The following is a 17,923-nucleotide window of genomic DNA, read 5'->3' as shown; positions in this document are numbered from 1 at the left end:
GGAGCCCATTGGGAAGAGTAAGAGGTGGGAAGATGTGTATCCCTTACGAATTTGATGAACGTAGATAGGGAATTCAGGAAGAATGTGCGGAGAAGGGACTTGGGGTGAAGAGAGTGAGTGGAAGACGGTGAGGTAGAGCAAGTGTGTGAGGGAGAAGAAATGGGTGTGGAGTTTATTAATGGTAAGAATGATGAAACAGGTGGGCAAAGTTCATCTGGTTTCTATGAGCCACACCCCAGAAGACCAACAGATGACAAGGATGATCAAATGAGTAGTTAAAACCCAAATCTTTTGTTTTCTTTTCAAGAAAAATTCATTTCACTGATTGAAGGGTGCCCACTGGTAGGCATGAAACAAGTGGGCTGAACAGCCTGTTTCCATGCTGTAGAACTCTATGACTCATTTAGGATCAGAATCAGGTTTATTATCACTGGCATGTCATGAAATTTGTTAACTTAGCAGCAGCAGTTCATAATATAGAATATATAATACATAATATAGAAGAAAAAGAAAAAAAATAATAATAAGTAAATTATTTCAGTATATGTATATTGAAATCATTAAAATTGTGCAAAAGACAGAAATAATATATATTAAAAAAGTGAGGTAGTGTTCACGATTCAATGTCCATTTAGGAATCGGATGGCAGAGGGGAAGATGTTCCTGAATCGCTGAGTGTGTGTCTTCAGGCTTCTGTATCTCCTCCCTGAAGGTAACAGTGAGAAAAGGGCATGCTGGAGGTCCTTAATAATGGATGTTGCCTTTCTGAGACACTGCTCCCTGAAAATATCCTGGGTACTTTGTAGGCTAGTACCCAAGAAGCGGACTAAATTTACAACCCTCTGCAGCTTCTATCGGTCCCATGCAGTAGCCCCGGCACCAACCACTCCCCTCCCGCCCCATACCAGACAGTGAAGCAACCTGTCAGAATGCTTTCCATGGTATATCTGTGTGTATTTGTTGACATACCAAATTTTTTCAAACTCCTAATGAAGTATAGTTGCTGTCTTGCCTTCTTTATAACTGCATCAATATGTTGGGACCAGGTTAGGTCCTCAGAGATCTTGACACCCAGGAACTTGAAACTGCTCACTCTCTTCAATTCTGAGGATAGGTGTGTGTTCTTTCATCTTACCCTTCCTATAGTCCACAATCAGCTCTTTCATCTTACTGACGTTGAATGCAAGGTTGTTGCTGCGACACCACTCCACTAGTTGGCATACCTCGCTCCTGTACACCCTCTGAGATTCCACCAACAAAGGCAGCAAAGTTATAGATGGTATTTGAGCTACGCCTAGCCACACTGTCATGGGTATAGAGAGAGTACCGCAGTGGGCTCAGTACATACACCTGAGGTGCCCCATTGTTGATCATCAGCACAAAGGAAATATTATCACCTATCCGCTCAGATTGTGGTCAGGAAGTCGAAGATCCAGAGGGAGATACAGATGCTCAGGTTCTGCAACTTCTCAATCAGGATTGTGGGAATGATGATATTAAATGCTGAGCTATAGTTGATGAACAGCATCCTGATGTAGGTGCTTGTATTGTCCAGGTGGTCTAAGGCCGTGTGAAGAGCCATTGAGATTACATTGAGATTAACACTGAAATACTTACATTGGTTGATAAAACTAATGAAATTGATAAGCCTTACTCTGTGACCCCTAGTAAAGAACTTCATAAAAAGTGAGTTGAACTTCAAATGGAGCAGTTTGTTATTATCCTCCTCGACCGAAAATTAGTTAATTAAATCCAGAAGTCAGTTTTATGTAAATGGAGATTCGTAAACAAGATGGCACTTTGACGATTGATCATTAAGAGATAAATAAAGCCTTTCAAGATTTTTATAACTCTCTATTATCAATCAGAACTCTTTGAGGATTCTTCCATAATGGATGAATTCTTAAGAAAGTTGAATATCCCGAAATTAACAGCAGAAGATTGTGTATTTCTAGATGCACCTATTACAGAAATCGAAATAAAAGAGGCTATTTTTTCAATGAACTCAGTAAAACCCCTGGTCCGGACGGTTATATTGCAGAATTTTTTAAATCCTTTTCTTCCATACTCTCTCCTTGGCTTTGTAAAATTTTAAAAGATGCATTAACTGTAGGTAAACTACCACAATCTTTTTATGACACCTCCATTTCTCTAATTCTTAAAAAAGATAAAGACCCTATTGAATGTGTATCCTATCAGCCTATATCCTTGCTGAATACGGATTCCAAGATCTTTACTAAAATTTTGGCCACTAGATTAGAAAATATATTACCTCAAATTATTTCTGAAGACTAGACTGGATTTATTAAAATTCGTTATTCATCCTTTAACATTAGAAAATTAATTAATATAATTTATACTCCTTCATCTAAAATACCAGAATTTGTCATTTCCTTAGATGCTGAAAAAGTGCTCGATAGAGTTGAATGGTCATATTTATTTAATACGCAGCAAAATTTTAATTTTAGCCCAAAACTTATATCATGGATTACAAACCCCATTTCCAGAAAAGTTGGGATATTTTCCAAAATGCAATAAAAATAAAAATCTGTGATATGTTAATTCACGTGAACTATTTAATTGACAAAAGTACAAAGAAAAGATTTTCAATAGTTTTACTGACCAACTTAATTGTATTTTGTAAATATACACAAATTTAGAATTTGATGGCTGCAACAAAATTTGGGACAGAGTTAAAATAAGATTGAAAGGTGCACAGAATATTCAAGTAACACCGGTTTGGAAGACTCCACATTAAGCAGGCTAATTGGTAGCAGGTGAGGTATCATGACTTGGGTATAAAAGTAGCATCCATTAAAGGCTCAGTCTTTGCAAGCAAGGATGGGTTGTGGCTCACCCCTTTGTGCCAAAATTCGTGGGAGAATTGTTAGTCAGTTCAAAAGGAACATTTCTCAACACAAGATTGCAGAGAATTTAGGTCTTTCAACATCTACAGTACATAATATTGTGAAAAGATTCAGAGACATCTCAGTGCGTAAAGGGCAAGGTCGGAAACCACTGTTGAATGCGCGTGATCTTCAAGCCCTCAGGCAGCACTGCCTAAGAAACCGTCATGCTACTGTGACCATTAATTCCTGGGTTGTCAGGACTGTCTTACGCAGAGAGGTTAGAGAGACTGGGCTTGTACAGGCTGGAATTAAGGAGATTGAGAGGGGATCTGATTGCAACATATAAGATTATTAAGGGATTGGACATGATAGAGTCAGGAAATATGTTCCAGATGCTGGGAGAGTCCAGTACCAGAAGGCATGGGTTGAGAATAAGGGGTAGGTCATTTAGGACAGAGTTAAGGAAAAACTTCTTCTCCCAGAGAGTTGTGGGGGTTTGGAATGCACTGCCTCGGAAGGCAGTGGAGGCCAATTCTCTGGATGCTTTCAAGAAGGAGCTAGATAGGTATCTTATGGATAGGGGAATCAAGGGATATGGGGACAAGGCAGGAACTGGGTATTGATAGTAGATTATCAGCCATGATCTCAGAATGGCGGTGCAGGCTCGAAGGGCCGAATGGTCTACTTCTGCACCTATTGTCTATCGTCTATTATAGCCACCTGGGCTCGGGAGTACTTTGGAAAGCCATTGTCACTTAACACAGTCCATCGCTGCATCCAGAAATGCAACTTGAAACTGTATTATGCAAGGAGGAAGCCATACATCAACTCTGTGCAGAAACGCTGGTGAGTTCTCTGGGCCCGAGCTCATCTCAGATGGATCGAAAGACTGTAGAACCGTGTGCTGTGGTCAGATGAGTCCACATTTCAGCTAGTTTTCGGAAAAAACGGGCGTCGAGTTCTCCGTGCCAAAGATGAAAACGACCATCCTGATTGTTATCAGCAAAAGGTGCAAAAGCCAGCATCTGTGATGGTATGGGGGTGCATCAGTGTCCATGGCATGGGTGAGTTGCATGTATGTGAAGGTACCATTGACTCTGAGGCGTATATTAGGATTTTAGAGAGACATATGTTGCCATCAAGGTAATGTCTCTTCCCGGGACGTCCAGGCTTATTTCAGCAGGACAATGCCAGACCACATTCTGTACGGGCTACAACAGCATGGCTTTGTAGACACAGAGTGCGTGTGCTTGACTGGCCTGCTGCCAGTCTAGATCTATCTCCTATTGAAAATGTATGGCGCATCATGAAGAGGAGAATCAGACAATGGAGACCACGGACTGTTGAGCAGTTGAAGTCTTATATCAAGCAAGAATGGACAAAATTTCCAATTGCAAATCACTATAATTAGTATCCTCAGTTCCAAAATGATTAAAAAGTGTTATTAAAAGGAAAGGTGATGTAACACAATGGTAAACATGCCTGTGTCCCAACTTTTGTTGAGTGTGTTGCAGCCATCAAATTCTAAATTTGTGTATATTTACAAAATACAATTAAGTTGGTCAGTAAAACTATTGAAAATCTTTTCTTTGTACTTTTGTCAGTTAAATAAGGGTTCACATGAATTAACATATCACAGAATTTTGTTTTTATTGCATTTTGGAAAATATCCCAACTTTTCTGGAAATGGGGTTTGTAATATGTTATAAACCTTTGGCTTTTGTTCTTACCAATTTCAGCTGTCCCGTGGTACGAGGCAAGGCTGCCCTTTAAGTCCTCTATTATTTGAAACTGCTTTGGAACCTTTAGCCATTGCTATTCGTGACTCACCTAATATTTTTGGTATTACCCATAGGGAAGGGACATAAGTTATCATTATACACTGATGATTTGTTACTATACATCTCTGACCCTGAGAGATCTATTCCTGTTATTTTATCCTTGCTTGCTCAGTTTCGTAGCTTTTCCGGCTACAAACTTAATTTTAATAAGAGTGAATTATTCCCATTAAATATACAAGTTTCAATCTATAAACACTTACCATTTAAAGTTGTCACAGATAACTTTTTACCTTTAATTGACCAAATCAAGCAACTTATTACTAGATGGTCCCCATTATCTTTGTCATGTTGGTCGAATTAATGCTATCAAGATGATAGTTTTACCCAAATTTTTACATCTATTTCAAGCATTACCAATTTTTATTCCTAAATCTTTTTTTGACATTATTGACTCCAAAATATCCTCGTATGTGTGGCAGAATAAACATCCTAGATTAAGTAAAAAATATTTACAGAAGCCTAAGGGAGGAAGATGGTTTGGCTTTGCCAAACCTAAGATTTTACTATTGGGCAGTTAACATTCGATACTTAATATTGTGGACACAAGAATCAGTCGTAGTACCTTGCCCACAATGGGTAAATTTGGAGTACAAATCTGTACAAGACTTCTCATTGTTTTCTATTTTAGGATCTTCACTTCCTTTAGCTTTATCTAAATTGAATAAACAAATAACTAATCCTATAGTTAAATATACATTATGAATATGGTTTGAATTTCGTAAATTCTTTGGTTTGAATAAGTTTATCTTATCAAGCCCTATTAAATCTAACTTTTTTTTCAGCCCTCTTTTATGGACCAAGCCTTTATGTTATTTTACATCCGATGTCACCTCTAACCTCACTCAAAATTGTCTCTTCAAGCTTGAAATAGCCCTCCACAAGTCATACCTGGTTTTCTGGTACACACCTGGGTCGCCAGCCTTGAATGCCACAGATCTAGCCTTCAGCAGACAACATTCACAGTTCATCCACAACTTTTGGTTTGGGAATGTACAGCAAGTCTTTGTAGGCACACACTCATCCACACAGATTTGAAGATTGATCTCTGAATATGGTCCAGACCACCGATTCAAAGCAGTCCTTTGAATGTTGTGCCGACCAGGTTACCTACTCGAGAAGATGCCTAGAATTTCCCTACCGCATAGCCCTCTATTTATCTAAACTCCATGTACCAATATAATAGTCTCTTAAAAGACCTTAATGTATCCACCTTCGCTGGTAGTACATTCTATGCACCCAATACTCTCTGTGTGAAAAGCTTACCCCTGATACCCCCCATGTAGCTTCTTCCAAGCACCTTAAAACTATGCCCCCTCATGTTAGCCATTACAGCCCTGGGAAAAAGCCTCTGGCTATCCAGATGATCAATGCCTTCCATCATCTTATACACCTCTATCAGGTCATCGCTCATCCTCCATCGCTCCAAGGAGAAAAGGCCAAGTTCACTCAACCTATTCTCATAAGGCATGCTCTCCAATCCAGGCAACATCCTTGTGAATCTCCTCTACACTCTCCATATAGCATCTACATACTTCCTGTAAAGAGGTGATTAGAACTGAACACAGTACTCCAAATGGGGTCTAACTTAAGTTTTATATAGTTGTAACATTACCTCACGGCTCATGAACTCAATCCCACGGTTGATGAAGGCCGACACACCACACACCTTCCTAATGGAAGTATTAGGTTAGGTGAACTAGATAAACCATTGGATGCAAAGCATGCTATTCATCACATTCATCCTGTTCATCCAAAAGGACCAGATTTTTCAGATCAGAAGGTGTTGAAGCAAGGCTAAAGACAATATCAGCTTGGATGCTCAAACTGATGAGTCTAGTTCAGTTTAAAACAGTGACTAGGGAGAGGAATTTACACAACAGTAAAAACATAGGACTTGCTGCGGAAGCCAAATACAATGGCGTCCATCTGACTGACATCAAAGGAGGAAACATTTGAACTTTATTATGCCTTGATAACTTCACAATGTTTCAAATCGCTCTTTAGCTCTCTAGTACATTTTGCTGTTGCTGTTTGCTATAATTCAGAAAAGAATTTGTGACTTGTCCATTACAGGATGGCATTAATGAGGCACAACCACAGAGAATTATCCCAAATCACTCAATAAACCACTTAACTTTACCTTTTATGCTTATTGCTATTTATCAATAGGGTTGCTGAATTGAACAGGATATCAATTGATTACAAACAAATGTAGTGTGTGCACAGTGGAATCATGCTCTTTGTGAATATCCTTAGTCAATTAGGTTTGTCCATAACACAATTTACCCCAGCAGAAAAAATCAATTAATTTCCATTCAGAATATAATGATCTGCTGCCTATCAACAGTAAGATTACAGTAATAATCCTTGTATTGTATTTTAAAATGGTCTAGTGTAAAGCCAATTTGATGCTATTAACTCCATGTAAAATATTACAGTCAGCCCTCCTTATCCGCAGATTCTGCATGTGCGAATTCAACCAACCGTGGATCGGGAAAACCTGGAAGTTCTTTCTCCAGCACTCGTTGCTCGAGCATGTACAGACTATTTTTTCTTGTCATTATTCCCTAAACAATACAGTATAACAACTATTTACATAGAATTTACATTGTATTAGGTATTATAAGTAATCTAGAAATGACATAAAAGTACAGGCAGTCCCCGGGTTATGAATGAGTTCCGTTCCTGAGTCCGTCTTGAAGTTGGATTTGAAGTCGGAACAGGTACATCCGGTATTATTTAGCATCAGTTAGTCAAACGTTTTTTTAGTATATAGTACATATTTTACCTTTCTATGCATATAAAACACTTAAGAAACATATGTATTTCAACAATTTAACCACTGTGTTGCTTAGTAATAATTGTAGCTTTCATCGGGGCAGGGCCTTTCACATGCTCCATTAAAATTGTTCCCATCGTTGACCAACTGTAGCCTAACGCTTTTCCAATGACCGACGGAGTTTCACCTCTTTCCGATCGCTTTATTACTTCCACCTTATTTTCAATCGCGATCGTGATTAATTTTGTGAACCAGAAACACTGCGGATTCAGAGCTGCGCCAGGTCCTAATGTCCACTGCACGGAAGCATGTTAAATAAAGTCCGGGGTTCCGCTGGGTCCTAAAGACCAACGCACTGAGACATGTTAAATAAGGGACTTGAGCATCTGCAAATTTTGGTATCCGCGGGGGGGTCCTGGAACCAATCCCCCGCGGATAAGGAGGGCCAACTGTACTTTGTTTACACAGAAACAATGCAGTTTAATAAAGCATCTGAAAACAACAATAACCAAGATTTTGGCAACACCCAGCCTTCCAAACAACACACTGAGGTAGCACTGAACTAGTCAGTAGACAGGCTAAAAAATGAAGAAAGCATGCAATTTAAAATTTTCTTTTCTTAGCAACGATAACCAACTATTTACTTTTAAAAATCACTTAAATAACATTGAAAATTTAACCTTTTTTAAAATTCCTTTTGATCTAGTTATTGGCACTGCACTAACTGAACTGGGACCAACTTAGTACAAGCCAGAATCATAACATTAAATATTTAGGCTATGAAATAAAGACACTTCCCACATGCATTATGTGCTAGGTGAAATGATCAACATGGAATTAAATTCAGACAAGTCCAGGTGTACTCACAAACAACTAGTTACACTGGACAGAATCTTAGAAACAGCAATACTTTTGCTGGAAGAGATGTCATTTGGAAAATGGATTAATGTTTCTTAAGTATTAAGTGCACACAATTCATACATTCATTCCAATATACAGTAGATTCTGGTTAATTAGGAAACATCAGGATGGGTACATTTTGGCCCAATTAAGTGGCTGCCCTATTTAGCCAAAGTTTCACAGAAATAATTAAAAGGTATAAAAAGGACTAATTTAACTAAGTTACAAATTATGCATTTAAATAAAATCAGTTAAATAAAATACTACTACAGAACTATTAAACTGTGTTTTAGTTCCTAATAGTTATTAACCATATAACCATATAACAATCACAGCACGGAAACAGGCCATCTTGGCCCTCCTAGTCCGTGCCGAACCCTTAATCTCACCTAGTCCCACCTACCCGCACTCAGCCCATAACCCTCCACTCCTTTCCTGTCCATATACCTATCCAATTTTACCTTAAATGACACAACTGAACTGGCCTCTACGACTTCTACAGGAAGCTCATTCCACACAGCTATCACTCTTTGAGTAAAGAAATACCCCCTCGTGTTTCCCTTAAACTTCTGCCCCCTAACTCTCAAATCATGTCCTCTAGTTTGAATCTCCCCTACTCTCAATGGAAACAGCCTGTTCATGTCAACTCTATCTATCCCTCTCAAAATTTTAAATACCTCGATCAAATCCCCCCTCAACCTTCTACTCTTCAATGAATAGAGACCTAATTTGTTCAACCTTTCTCTGTAACTTAATTGCTGAAACCCAGGTAACATCCTAGTAAATCGTCTCTGCACTCTCTCTAATTTATTGATATCTTTCCTATAATTCGGTGACCAGAACTGCACACAATATTCCAAATTTGGCCTTACCAATGCCTTGTACAACTTTAGCATTACATCCCAACTTCTGTACTCAATGCTTTGATTTATAAAGGCCAGCGTTCCAAAAGCCCTCTTCACCACCCTATCTACATGAGACTCCACTTTCAGGGAACTATGCACAGTTATTCCTAGATCTCTCTGTTCCTCTGCATTCCTCAATGCCCTACCATTTACTCTGTATGTTCTATTTGGATTATTCCTGCCAAAATGTAGAACCTCACACTTCTCAGCATTAAACTCCATCTGCCAACGTTCAGCCCATTCTTCTAACCGGCATAAATCTCCCTGCAAGCTTTGAAAATCCACCTCATTATCCACAACACCTCCTACCTTAGTATCATCGGCATACTTACTAATCCAATTTACCACCCCATCATCCAGATCATTTATGTATATTACAAACAACATTGGGCCCAAAACAGATCCCTGAGGCACCCCGCTAGTCACCGGCCTCCATCCCGATAAACAATTATCCACCTCTACTCTCTGGCATATCCCATCTAGCCACTGTTGAATCCATTTTATTACTCCAGCATTAATACCTAACGACTGAACCTTCTTAACTAACCTTCCATGTGGAACTTTGTCAAAGGCTTTGCTGAAGTCCATATAGACTACATCCACTGCCTTAACCTCGTCAACATTCCTCGTAACTTCTTCAAAAAATTCAATAAGGTTTGTCAAACATGACCTTCCATGCACAAATCCATGCTGGCTACTCCTAATCAGATCCTGTCTATCCAGATAATTATTAATACTATTTCTAAGAATACTTTCCATTAATTTACCCACCACTGATGTCAAACTGACAGGTCTATAATTGCTAGGCTTACTTCTAGAACCCTTTTTAAACAATGGAACCACATGAGCAATACGCCAATCCTCCGGCACAATCCCCGTTTCTAATGACATATTAAAGATCTCCGTCAGAGCTCCTGCTATTTCTACACAAACTTCCCTCAAGGTCCTGGGGAATATCCTGTCAGGACCTGGAGATTTATCCACTTTTAAATTTCTTAAAAGCGCCAGTACCTCCACCTCTTTAATTGTCATAGGTTCCATAACTTCCTTACTTGTTTCCCACACCTTAGACAATTCAATATCCTTCTCCTTAGTGAATACCGAAGAGAAGAAATCATTCAAAATCTCTCCCATCTCCTTCGGTTCCACACATAGCTGACCACTCTGATTCTCTAAGGGGCCAATTTTATCCCTCACTATCCTCTTGCTTTTAATATAACTGTAGAAACCTTTCGGATTTACTTTCACCTTATTTGCCAAACCAACCTCGTATCTTCTTTTAGCTTTTCTAATCTCTTTCTTAAGATTCCTTTTACATTCTTTATATTCCTCGAGCAATTCCTTTACTCCATGCTGCCTATATCTATTGTAGACATCCCTCTTTTTCTGAACCAAATTTCTAATATCCCTTGAAAACCATGGTGCTCTCAAACCTTTAACCTTTCCTTTCACCCTAACAGGAACATAAAGATTATTAATAGAGGAATTCACCCAAGGTACACTGCTGCATTCTCGATTGACTGTAAAAGAACAAAATCAGTGCAGACACCTGGTGCAGATATAGTGGACTGCCTTCAAACAATGCTTTCAATAATTGTATCCTCTAAATCTTCATTTTCATTGTAACAGTCAACATGATTTCTTCAAATTCTTTGTAATTCTGAAATTGTTGAAGTAGTTAAAGTGTTTCATTTTCACTCCTGGCATTTCAAAGCCTGAATGCTTGAAACTAGTGAGCAAAACAGCCCTCCCCCCCCCCACACCATTTTATTCTGATGTCTTCTCCCTGCCTTTCCAGTCCCGAAGAGGAGGCTTGGCCCAAAACATTGACTGCTCATTTCCATGGATGCTGTCAGAGCTCAGAGTTTCTCTAGCATTTTGTGTGCATTGCTCTGAATTGTCTTACTGCTTATTTCTTGCCAACTATCAGTTACAAAAATCACTGCTTTTTGAGCACAAACACACGTAGCTAATAATATTTATAAACTGTTTGCTCTTAGCATGGTACAGTGTCTAATACCACACAAGTGCACCCAACTGATGTTAGTTGAAAACTGTTTGGCAACAATATCCTGCCCCAATTAAGCAGCACAGTATCCCAAATAAACAACGGGAATCCCAGTTATTCTCCTAAATAGTTTTGTTCTTTAAGAGTTGTCTCTAATAAGCAGCTACCCCAATTAACCCCTGTATCCCATGCATTTCCAAAACAACTATTTTTACAATGCTACAGCAACCTTCAGATCAGAAAAATCTTCTGAAACTCTGTATGTGAGAAACTTGGATATTATCAGGCATCTTGCTGTACTAATGCATTTTAAACATTTTCATTTGATCTATTCGTATGTTTAACTTACACTGTTGGTCATTGGGGACCATTTTCCCAGTTGACTTTTCATTCCTTAAAGGGGATACACATTTGACCATAAGACTCTAAGACATTGGAGCAGAATTAGGCCATTTGGCCCATCGAGTCTGCTCCACCATTTAATCATGGCTAATCCTTTTTTTCCTCTCCTCAACCCCATTTCCTGATTACTCCCCGTAACCTTTGACGCCATGTCCAATCAAAAACCTACCAATCTCTGCCTTAAATATACTCAACGACCTGGCCTCCACAGTTGCACATAGCAACAAATTCCATAAATTCACCACCCTTTGGCTAAAGAAATTTCTCCACATCTCCGTTTTGAATGGATCCCCCTCTATCCCGAGGCTGTACCCTCTTCTCCTAGACTCTCCCACCATGGGAAACATGCTTTCTATATCTACTCTGTCTAGGGCTTTCAACATTTGAAAGGTTTCAAGAAGATCCCCCCTCATCCTTCTAAATTCCAGCGAGTACAGATCCAGAGCCATAAAACGTTCCTCATATGATAACCTTTTCATTCCTGAAATCATCTTTATGAAACTCCTTTGGACCCTCTCCATGCCAGCAAATATCTTCTAAGATGAGGAGCTCAAAACTATACACAATACTGAAGGTGAGGCCTCACCAGTGCCTTATAAAGCCTCAGCATCATATCGCTGCTCTTGTATTCTAGGCCTCTTGAAATTAATGCTAACATTGCATTTGCCTTCCTCACCACTGACCCAACCTGCAAGTTAACATTTAGGATGTTCTGCACAAGGACTCCCAAGTCACTTTGCATCTCAGATTTTTGGATTTTCTCCATGTTTAGAAAGTAGTCTTCATATTTATTTCTGCTAGCAAAGTGCATGACCTTGCATTTTCCAACATTACATTTCATTTGCCCCTTTCTTGCTAGTTCTCCTCATCTAAGTCCTTCTGCATCTTACCTGTCAATACTACCTGCCCCTCCACCATCATCTGCAAACTTGGTAACAAAGCCATCTATTTCATCATCTAAATCATTTATATACAGCATAAAAAGAAGTGATCCCAACACTAACTCCTCCGGAACACCACTAGTCACTGTCAGCAAACCAGACAAGGTTCCTTTTACTCTGGCACACTACCTTCTTCCAATCAGCCAAAGCTTTAACCACCTTAGTAACTTTCCTGCAATACCACGGGCTCTTAACTTGGTAAACAGCCTCATTTGTGGCACCTTGTCAAAGACCTTCTGAAAGTCCAAATATACAACATGCTCTGCATTCCTTTTATCTATCCTATTTGTAATCTCCTCAAAGAATTTCAACAGGTTCTTCAGGCAGGATTTTCCCTTAATCAAACCATGCTACTTTATCCTGTCTTGTTCTCCATCACCAAGTACTCCATCACCTTGTCCTTAACAACTGACTTTAACATCTTCCCAACCACTGAGGTCAGACTAACTCGTCTATAATTTCCTTTCTGCTGCCTTCCTCCTTTCTTAAAGAGTGGAGTGACATTTGCAATTTTCCAGTCTTCTGACTCCATGCAATTTTCCAGTCTTCTGAGTCCAATGATTTTTGGAAGATCATTTCTAATGCCACCACAATCTTTCAGGACCCTAGGTTGCAGTTCATTTGGTCTGGGTGACTTATGTACTTTTATGTCTTTAAGCTTTTGAGCACCTTCTCCCTTATAACAGCAACTGCACCCATTTCTCTTCCTTCACACACAACATCTGGCACACTGCTAATGTCTTCCACAGTGAAAAGTGATGCAAAATACACAATTAGTTCATCTGCCATCTCCTTCTCTCCCGTTATTATTTCTCCTGCCTCATTTTCTAGCTGTCCTATATCCACTTTCAACTTTCTTTTATTTTTTACAAACTTAAAAAAGCCTTTACTATCCACTTTGATATTAATTGCTAGCTTGCTTTCATATTTCATCTTTTCCCTTCCAATGATTCTTTCAGTTGCTCTCTCTGGGCTTTTAAAAGCTTCCCAATTCTCTATCTTCCCACTAATTTATGCTTTGTTGCATGCCCTCTCTTTTGACTTCCCTTGTTAGCCATGGTTGTACTATTTTGCCCTTTGAGTATTTCTTCACTTTTGGAATACACATATCTTGCACGTTCCTCACTTTTCCCAGAAATACACGCCATTGGTGTTCTGCTGACATCCCTGCCAGCAGCTCCTTCCAATTTACTTTGGCCAACTCCTCACTCATACCACTGTAATTTCCCTGTAGTAGTACTGCTATGTCAGATTTTACATTCTCCCTATCAAATTTCAAGTTGAACTCAATCATATTATGTACACTGGTACCTAAGGGTTCTTTTACCTTAAGCTCCCTAATCACCTCCAGTTCATTACATAAAACCCAATCCAATACAGCTGATCCCCTAGTAAGCTCAATGACAAACTGCTCGAAAAAGCCATCTCAGGCATTCAACAAACTTAATCTCTTGAGATCCATTACCAACCAGATTGTTTCCATTACCAGCCATAACTTGTTCCCAATTATCTATTGATCACTTAGATGTCAGGCATCATACTTTTTATACACTTAGAACCCAATAGTATAAACACTGAATTTTCCAATATTACCCCCCTGGTGTTATCCTCCCACACTCACTCACTTGTCACCCAGTTCTTTTCCCCTTTTGCTCATTACTCCCATCTTCCTTCTCTTCTCACCTGGTTCCATTGGCTCATCATCTCCTCCTAATCTGCTTTCACCATTGCCTAACAGCATCTGTCCTACCCCACTTCCTCATTTGCCTCCATCTGCCCAATATCCTCTCATCTGGTTCCACTTCGCATCCCCCCCAACCCCCATACAACTATGTACTGGCAAACTTTCCTCTTCCCTTTCAGTACTGATGTAGGGTTTTGACCCAAAACATCAACTTGTGTCCTTTGCCTCCACAGATGCTGTTCAACCATTGTGTTCCTCCAGTATTTCTTTCATTGTTCCAGATTCTAGCATCCGCAGTCTCTTTCAACTTTTGATGTATTTTACCAATTCATTCCTTAAACCTTTGCAGCTTACTATGTTTGGATTTAAGAGTTTAATTTTTATAAATTAAATCACTTTTAATCTTTATATTTGAATATTCTAATATATTGATAATCACTTTCATTAAGGTAATTAGCTATATGAACCCTATCTCTTTCACAATACTAGTTTAAAAATATCCTGTCTTCAACTCTCAATTATCCAATCATCTCCCATTAGCTGACCACACCATTATCATTACCTTACTTCGACCAGTCTATACTTAATCACCCCTTATTGCTTACCCCTCTAGTTTCTTGACATACAATGCCCCACATTATCACTACTGTTTGTGAGCTCACAAACGGCTCCAATCAATGGTTTCTGTTCAATTCCGTCCATCGAGTCTGCTCTGCATCATGGCTGAGTTATTAGCCCTCTCAATTCCATACTCCTGCCTTCTCCCTGTAACTTTTGATGGCCTTACTTTTCAAAAACTATTAAACTCCACATTAAATATACCCGATGACCTGGCCTTCACAGTTGTCTGTGGTGATGAATCCCAGATTCCCCAACTTCCGTCTAATAAAATTCCTCCTCAATTCTCTATTCTAAAGGGACACCTTTCTATGCTGAGGCTGGGCCCTCTGGTCCAACACTTCTGTGCTACAGGAAACATTCTCTCTACATTCACTCTATCTAGATCTTTCTATATTCAATACGTTTCAATGAGATCACCACTCATTCTTTTAAGTTCCAGCGAGTACAGGCCCAGAGTCATCAAATGTTCTTAATACATTAACCCTTTCATTGCTGTGACCATTTTCATGAACCTTCTTAATAATGGAGTCGAACATCTTACCAACCACCACTGTTAGTCTAACTGGCCTATAATTTCTTATCTTTTATTTCCCTCCCATCTTCAAGAGTGGAGAAAATTATCTATTCCACAGTTGGCAGTCTTCACGTAGATTTCTGTTAAAGTTGTCAAGCAGTTAAATCTAATGTGCTGTGATATAGTGCAAGAATACAAAATGTTAGTGTTTAAGGAAAAGAACAATCCTCCCTTCCCCCATATAATGTATTGAATCTACACATAGGTGAAGAAAACATCCAACCAAACTACAAGGTCCTTCATGGTTCTTCAATGAATAGAATGTGACAGAGAGGACGTACCTTCATTGTTTTTATGGTAGTTCAACTTAATGAGAGATTTAACATCCAATTTCTGGAACAGAAAAGAAAAGCTCTATAAATAGTTAGCAAATGATTTTGAAATACTTCAAAACACTGATTGAATTCTCTTTCTCTGACTGTTTTAGCAAGGTACGTTCTTTAACCCTAGATAACAATATTTTTTTATTGTCCTGACTCTTTTCCTTGCTGTAGTCAGCTCAGCAAAATCAAATTATTCATCTTATACTTCTTCCCTGTATTTTTGAACCACTTCCCTCCACCAACGTTCCAATTAAAACTGGGTGATGCATTATGGTTAGGATCCTTAAAAAGTTTAATCCATCTTGACATTTTGAAAAAAGTCAGTTTAATTACTCCATTTGTGGACAATTTCTCTTACTGTAGACTGATGAATACTCAGGTCTTTAGAAATGCTTTTTTAGCTTTTTCCAGCTTCATGCATCTCTACAATTCTTCTTCTAAGATCCTCAGAAAGTTATTTTGATCGAGGCATGATGCACATAAACAGATCTTTCTTAAGAGCAGGCTCTGTCAATAACCTGACTGTGTGTGTCTTTTTTGTAGGGCAGGGCACCTGTACAACTCTCACCTCCAATCTCATCTCATTGATTGGAACACATGACGACAATAGCTTTTGTAGAAGGCATAATCCCAGAGGTTCACATACTTTTTCTAACAAATACATGTAATATTAGATCTTTTTCTCAATAAATATATGAACAAGTATAATGTTTTTGTGTTATTTATTTAATTGGGTTCTGTTTATCTAGTTTTAGGACATATGAAAATCTGATCACATTTAGGTCATATTTATGCAGAAATAGGGAAAATCCTACAGGGGTTCACAAACTTTCTAGCACCACCGTATATGTCACCATATACTACTCTGAGATTCATTTTCTTGTGGGCATACTCAGCAAATCTCTAGAATAGTAACTATAACAAGATCAATGAAAGATCAACAGAGTGCAGAAAATAAACTGTGCAAAGGCAAATATAGACAATAGACAATAGGTGCAGAAGTAGACCATTCGGCCCCTCGAATCTGCACCGCCATTCTGAGATCATGGCTGATCATTCACTATCAATACCCAGTCCCTGCCTTGTCCCCATATCCCTTGATTCCTCCATCCATCAGATATCTATCCAGCTCCTTCTTGAAAGCATCCAGAGAATTGGCCTCCACCGTCTTCCGAGGCAGTGCATTCCACACCTCCACAACTCTCTGGGAGAAGAAGCTCTTCCTCAACTCTGTTTTAAATAACTGACCTCTTATTCTCAATCCATGCCCTCTGGTACTGGACTCTCCCAACATCTGGAACATATTTCCTGCCTCAATCCTATCAAATCCTTTAATTATCTTAAACTTTTCAATCAGATCCCCTCTCAATCTCCTCAATTCCAGCGTGTACAAGCCCAATCTCTCCAATCTCTCTGCGTAAGACAGCCCTGCCATCCCAGGAATCAACCTAGTGAATCTACGCTGCACTTCCTCAATTGCCAGAATGTCCTTCCTTAAACCTGGAGACCAAAACTGTACACAATATTCCAGGTGTGGTCTCACCAGGGCCCTGTACAAATGCAAAAGAACATCCTTGCTCTTGTATTCAATTCCCCTTGTAACAAAGGCCAACATTCCATTTGCCCTCTTCACTGCCTGTTGCACTTGCTCATTCATTTGCCCTCTTCACTGCCTGTTGCACTTGCTCATTCAAAGCAACAAATAACAACATGAAATATGGATTCTTTGAAAGTGAGTTTATTGGTTGTGGGAACATTTCAATGATGGAGCAAGCAAAATTGAGTGTAGTTATCCCCTTTTATTCAAGGCTCTGACGGTTGAGAGGTAGTAACTGTTTTTGAACCTGGTGGTGCGAGTCCTGTGGCTCTTGTACCTTCTACCTGATGGCAACAGTGAAAGAGAGCGTGACCGAGGTGGTGGTAATTGCAGATGATGGATGCTGCTTTCTTTCGTCAACAGCGGGAAGGGCTTTACCTTCTATGTACCAGGCTGAACACACTGCACATACACTCTACTTCTATAGAAGTGTGTCAAAGTTTTAGATGTCACGCCAAATCTCTACAAACTCCTAAGAAAGTAGAAGCGCCATCATCAA

General features: G+C 39.2%; 1 protein-coding gene across 1 annotated transcript in view; it reads right to left on the bottom strand.

Annotated features, from left to right (window-relative positions):
• ppil2 (peptidylprolyl isomerase (cyclophilin)-like 2) overlaps positions 1-17,923 on the bottom strand; it is a 286,701-nt gene that overhangs the window by 211,320 nt on the left and 57,458 nt on the right. Inside the window, exon 6 of the mRNA XM_059983207.1 lies at positions 15,786-15,837. Coding sequence (XP_059839190.1) covers positions 15,786-15,837 — 52 coding nt within the window. The remainder of the gene's footprint in view (positions 1-15,785; positions 15,838-17,923) is intronic.

The sequence above is a fragment of the Hypanus sabinus genome, chromosome 10 (assembly GCF_030144855.1).
Source record: "Hypanus sabinus isolate sHypSab1 chromosome 10, sHypSab1.hap1, whole genome shotgun sequence".
Taxonomy (NCBI): domain Eukaryota; kingdom Metazoa; phylum Chordata; class Chondrichthyes; order Myliobatiformes; family Dasyatidae; genus Hypanus; species Hypanus sabinus.
The sequence above is the reverse complement of the archived record's forward strand: the minus strand, read 5'-3'. Positions and strand labels throughout refer to the sequence as shown.